Source organism: Glycine soja, chromosome 18 (assembly GCF_004193775.1).
Source record: "Glycine soja cultivar W05 chromosome 18, ASM419377v2, whole genome shotgun sequence".
NCBI classification, from domain to species: Eukaryota; Viridiplantae; Streptophyta; class Magnoliopsida; order Fabales; family Fabaceae; genus Glycine; species Glycine soja.
The window spans coordinates 46,314,382-46,320,890 of NC_041019.1; the positions used below are offsets into that span (position 1 = coordinate 46,314,382).

Sequence of the window (6,509 nt, forward strand, 5' to 3'; positions counted from 1 at the left end):
CGTCAATATAGCGTTAGCTGTTAGCGTTGGGGTTTATGCTAGAGTTTGACCACTACAACGCACATTTCTTGTACTAGAGTACATGGTAGGGGAATGAGATGATTAAGCAATAAATATGAGCCTTAAACACTTAAAAGGAGTGTAAATAGTCCATCTTTAATTATATTGTTTTTTTTTAAATAATATCAGTTTCATGAGAGAGATTTTAATTGACGGTTTCCTAACTCAATTCCAATTTTTAATATCAATTCTTTGACTTGTAAGAACGATATTGTCTTGCTGATCAAACCTTCATTTTTTTTTTATTAACTTGACTTTCTGCCAGAGTGTGAGATACAACACCAGTATAACAACTGAATTTTCAACGAAGATAAACCTAAAACCGTAGAAACAGTAAACACCAGTGACTGTCTAACTCTATATATATACGACCCATAACCTTGCATTGGAAATAAGCACACAGAAACAAGTCTCTACATATGTGTGGAGTCCTTGTTGTTGTGGTGTGCCAGGAAAACAAATTCGATCAACAGTTCATTGATTAACATAACCACTAGGTGAACTTTGTCTCTGTAGCTTTAGTGTTATTAGTTGATAATTCAGAGAAAAGCTTCTATCCTACTATCTATTTGGATTCGCCACTTCATCAACATGAAGCTTTCCGTGTTCTGGTTTGCATGGGCTTTTGCTCTTCTAGTTTCCATGGCTTCTGCTGCTACAGTAGAACACACTTTCATTGTAATGGCTAATCTTTTACTTCTTTACTCTACTTGCTAGCTCTGGGTTGTGTTTCTTTTTTTCTTTCTTCTTTCTTTATTTACAAATGAATTTGTCTAACTTAAGTAAAGTTAAAGTTAAACAATCTTATCCATGTTTTAATTACAGAAAAATCTTATATAAGTTGCAGTCACACAAAAAATCTTTATTCTACAGATAATCACAGAAAAATACGACTGATATAGTTGCAATTACAGTCACAATGTTCTTGCGGACGCTGCAGCTGTATTTTCAGTTGTGGACAACAATTTTAAAATCTTAAATTTTTGGTATAATTGATATATACAATCAATCATTTTGAAGTTTATAAAGGAATTGCATTAATTATTGTGCTATTAAAACCCAGTAAGAAAAAAAAAGAAAAAAATATAAATATGTTAGGTAACATAATAAATTGAAAGAAAATCTGAAAAAGAAAAAGACTATTAATTAGATTTTTTAAATGTTAAAAAATCAATGCTATTTTTTTATTTGTATTGACCGGTCGTCCTTACACAGTCATGAATTAATTATTTTGTAATCAGTATGACTGTTATTTAACCTTTTTTTTGAAATCTCAGTATGAGCTTATTAATCCTTATCCAACACATTACTCAACAACTCTGCCACCTACCTAATTAACCACTTGCAATAAGATATTAATGTTGGCTCTTTCACGTCCATACTGTATGCTGTAAGCCTGTACAACATACTAGTAAGAAACTAATATAAAATTATGCATGATTCTAATTTCTGCACAAATACTTAATTTAATATGGATAAATGTCAATTTGTTGAAGTTTCATGTGCTGCTGCAGGTTCAAAACAAGGCTGTCACACGCTTGTGCAAAGAGCGAGTGATTGTCACAGTTAATGGACTTTATCCTGGACCAAGGATAGATGTCAGAGAAGGGGACGCTGTGATTGTTCACGTAATCAACAAGTCACCCTACAATATCACTATTCATTGGTAAACATTTTGGATAATTTTAATCAATTTTGTTACTTGAATATCAAATAATTTATACTACATGAAATTATTTTTATTCCTCACTAGGGCTGTAGCATTTTGCTCTAGGAATATTTGAGCACAAATTGGATTTTAGAAGAGCCAAAATATCTCTTCAATTTTTCTCTCCTATTCCATTTGTGCAGTGAATCAATAGTTCATTCAATATTTGAGGGGAGTGATAATTAATTTTAGTAAAGTAAAATGACAATAAAATTTTTATTTATTCTTCCAACAATTAGAGACACTATTGAGATTTTTGTCACCTGGTTCACCATGATGGGGGTACTTGTTTTTTTTTCCCCTTCCGGAAAGAATGAAATGCATAGGGGACCATCCTTTTGTTGTGTTGGGGCATGCTCCTCAGATTTACGGATTCGCAGGGGCCTCAGGCCCTACTTAGATGACTGACAATGTCAAAGGCTTGCGAAACTAAGTAGGCCTTTTGAATGAATTGAATCTTTAGTAGATTAGTCTTTCTATTATAAAATAGGGTATAGGTATTATTCTTTTCTTCTAAAAAAATAAAATTAAGAAATTTTCATGGTAAGCATTAGTACAAATGAAATTAGTAAAATATCTGTGAACACATTAAACAATATAATATGAAAGTCAAAATTGTAAATACGAGAAGTTAATCCTATATTTTATATGTTATTACTTTATTTCTCCACAAGGACAAATATGATCATGTTTATATCTTTAATGTCGTGACAAGATGATTTTTGGAGAGGCTAATGTCTCATTAGAAATTTTTTTAGAACTATACACCTTAATCATTGTAGATGAAGCAGAAGATTTGTTCGTAGAAAAAAAATTTAACTAATTATTGAGTTTCTTGCCTAAGGTGGTTTGCTCAGGTGCCTTTGTTCCCATCCTATGGCCCCATTCTAATTTCAACAATTTGAGTATTCGGTGTGTGATGAAATGTCTGTGGTCTTTCTTTGCTGCTCGGTCGCCTGAACGTCGTTTTCAATTATATGAATTATGTAGCATTGAAATATTGTCCATTTTTCATATTTTTTTCAGCCTTGCAGATTTTTATTTCATCTCACCGTTTGTTTCTTTTATTAGTTCTATTGTCACTAAGCTATGGATCGCCTTTTTTATTATTACCAAAATTATTTGTGGATATATTTATATGCTATTTGACACCTAATAAGATTTAAAAAAATAGAGAAAAAAAGAGAGCTAGCTATGCATTCTCTACCACAATCTTTATAACTCATATTTTATTATTGATTAAAATTTATTAAAAATTATTAAATTAAGAGAGTAGAGCAACTCATTAAGTAAGAACTAAAAGTGTGACTCATCAATTTATGATATTTAATAAATTTTAAAAAATAACAATAAAGAGTGTGTTGCTAGTAATTTTTGTGGAAAAAGATAAAGTATAATAGATTATATGATATTAAAGAAAGAGATAGAGAAAAGTAATATATATTCACAGGTATTTCTAACTAAGAAGTGTTTAAATATAATTATTCTTATTCTTATTTGCTTGGAAGATGTGCTTAGAGATGTTGAAAAGTCAAAAGTGGTCCCTGAAGACTTCATGAAAGATGGGCGGAGATCGAGTGCGTCCAAAGAGATATATTTTCTTAGCTGTTGACAAAATTTTCCACTTAATTTCATAATTATTTATTGGTCAATGCAACATGTTTTTTACTATTATTATTATTTAAGATAAATTGTATAATAGTATCCAAAAAAAGATAAATTGTATAATTCTCACAAGTTAGTTGTGAAACATAAATAACCTCCAACTATTACATAATAGTGTTAGCATTGACGATTAGTACGTTGTTCAAGTCAATTTCTTCTCCTGATCGACTAAACTCAATTTTCTCTAATGTAAATATATGTAGGCATGGAGTATTCCAGCTCTTTAGTGCATGGGCAGATGGTCCTGAATATATAACCCAATGCAATATTCGTCCCCAAAAGAGTTACACTTATAAATTCAATGTGATACAACAAGAAGGGACATTGTGGTGGCATGCACACTCAGGAGTTTTACGTGCCACGGTTCATGGTGCTTTTATCATTCACCCTCGTTCGGGTCTGTTTCCTTTTCCTAAACCCTACAAGCAAGTACCAATAATATTAGGTAAAGTGCAAATTTTTTATTAATATAATTATAAAATTTGTAATTACATGAAAATAAATTCCATGACAAGAAAATGATTTCTTTTGTTTTTTTATTTATTTAAAATACAGGTGATTGGTATGACGGTAATGTTGTGGATATTTATCAGCAAGTACTGCTTCTCGGGGATGTAAGACCATCTGCTGCCTACACCATCAATGGTTTGCCTGGTGATCTCTACAATTGCTCTAGAAATCGTATGTTCCTATCTTTACCTTCTAATATATGCTAAGCATAAAATTATTCTTACAAATTACCCACTTAAAATTCAAATGCAAACATGAGTTGAACTCATAGCTTCAAAATTTTAAATTGAGGTTTAGTTATGCTTGTTCATTTATGACAAATAGTGGGCCATGTTTCAAATAATGCCATGTTATTATAATGGCAGCCGTATTTTTCTACAATTTTTATAAGTACAACTGAGCTGTAAAAAAAAAAAAAATTGCAACTATGACTGCACGCAAATGCAACTAACCCATGTGAGTTTAATTATAATAGTAATACAGATTGAGATTTTAAATTGTAATTGTAATTGCAATCCTTAATATTGTTGAAAATTGATGACAACTAATGCTACTACAATTATAACTACAATATACAATATAGTAAAACCCTAAACTTGAAAAAATTATTAAGTAGCCCACAATCACTAATTGTCTATGATTTAAATCAATATCTATATGACATATATATAAGTTTCACTAATTTTAAAAGATTATATATCATCTAATGAATGATTAGAAACTTTCAAAACCTTAATACATATTTGTCAAAAATTATGATTGCAACCCTTTTTCAAAACCATTATTATGGTTGTGAAGATCAATTTAAAACTTTGACATCTAATTTTTATGATTTTAAATTACAGTCGCCAATATGATAAGTCAAAAAATCTTTAAATTTTGGATGATTATAAAAAAAAAGATTCTTAACGTCGCAATCACAATTATAATAATTTAAAACCATGCTAACATCTAAACTAATTCAAACTTGCCCATCTACATATCATTACATGTGCATGATTAATTTTTTTAATACACTTCAGAGATGTTCAAGCTAAAGGTAAGGCCAGGGAAGACCTACTTGCTAAGAATGATCAACGCTGCATTCAATAATAACCTTTTCGTCAAGATAGCCAACCACAGCTTCACAGTCGTTGCCATGGACGCTTCCTACATCGAACCCTATGCAACCGACATCATCACCATTGCCCCTGGCCAAAGTGCTGACGTGCTCTTCAAAGCCAACCAACCCATAGGCTCATATTACATGGCAGCCTCTCCTTACGTTGTGGGCCAGCCAGAAGTGCTATTCGACACCACGACAACTCGCGGCATTGTCGTTTACGAAGGCTACAAGACATCATCAAAAAATTATTCAAAGCCCATTGTGCCAATACTCCCACACTTCAACGACACCCCAATTGCTCACAAATTTTTTAGCAACATCACGAGCTTGATGGGGGCCCCACATTGGGTCCCGGTCCCACTTGAGGTGGATGAGCACATGTTCATCACCATTAACATAAACCTTGAAAGGTGTCCCAAGAATGGCACGTGTCAAGGTGTGTTTGGACAGAAATTCTCCGCAAGCATGAACAACGAATCATTTGTGCACCCCGTTGGAAAAGGATACTCTATGTTGGAAGCATCGTTTTACAATGTGAGTGGTGTGTATACTACTGATTTCCCTGACAAGCCTCCAATCATATTCGATTTCACGGACCCCAAAATTGCTTTGGATACCAAGTATTTGTTTACGCCGCCAAAATCGACCAAGGTGAAGAAACTCAAGTTCAATTCCACCGTGGAGGTTGTGTTTCAAAATACCCAAATTATGAACGCGCAAAGCCACCCCATGCACCTTCATGGTTTTAGTTTCCATGTTTTGGCTCAAGATTTTGGGAATTTCGATTACACCAAAGATAAACACAAGTTTAATTTGGTGAACCCAATATTTCGCAACACGATTGCTGTGCCAGCGGGAGGATGGGCTGTTATCAGATTCCAAGCAAACAATCCAGGTTTATAAAATTTGTGATCTATCTTCATTATTTATGTGACATTAATTAGATATTTAATTTGCTTATCTTAGAATTTGATTGAGATATACTAGTAGTAGTAGTATAGCACACTAATTAATATCTTCAATTTTTGTTTATAGGGATGTGGTTTGTGCATTGCCATGTGGATGATCATCAGCTATGGGGACTAGACATGGTTTTCGAGGTTGAAAATGGACCAACTCCTTCAACTTCTCTACCTCCACCACCTGCTGATCTACCTAAATGTTAGCTATATATATGTGCCTGCAGAATGCAATCACAAATCACAAGTCAATACCAATTTCCTCCTCCTTTTCTTTTTTCAATGCACTTAATAAGCCAATTTTTTTTAATTTCAAGCAGTAAATAATAGCTTCACTTAAACACAACATCAAGCAAGATAAGTAAACCAGAATTATTTGTAGAATCTTGCTATAATTAATTAATAAAAGTACCTTACTGCTAAGCTTACTCTCTCATCTCTACCAACTCTCCTCCTTGTACTACTATTTGTTTTTATTTAATAATAATAATAATTTCATCTA

At 32.5% G+C, this 6,509-nt stretch overlaps 1 protein-coding gene across 1 annotated transcript; it reads left to right on the plus strand.

Moving 5' to 3' along the window:
• Positions 1–441: 441 nt before the first annotated feature.
• Positions 442–6,509, plus strand: LOC114397585 (laccase-7-like). Its single transcript, XM_028359688.1, has 6 exons — positions 442–738; positions 1,575–1,726; positions 3,637–3,878; positions 3,989–4,114; positions 4,966–5,943; positions 6,084–6,509. Exons 1-6 carry the CDS (start codon positions 652–654, stop codon positions 6,212–6,214), a joined length of 1,716 nt encoding a protein of 571 aa, XP_028215489.1. The 5' UTR covers positions 442–651; the 3' UTR covers positions 6,215–6,509.

Coding starts and splice junctions, on each gene's coding strand:
- LOC114397585 (XM_028359688.1), top strand. CDS start 652: ATGAAGCTTTCCGTGTTCTGGTTTGCATGGGCTTTTGCTCTTCTAGTT. Junction 739..1,574: donor CAGTAGAACACACTTTCATT/GTAATGGCTAAT, acceptor GTGCTGCTGCAG/GTTCAAAACAAGGCTGTCAC. Junction 1,727..3,636: donor TACAATATCACTATTCATTG/GTAAACATTTTG, acceptor AAATATATGTAG/GCATGGAGTATTCCAGCTCT.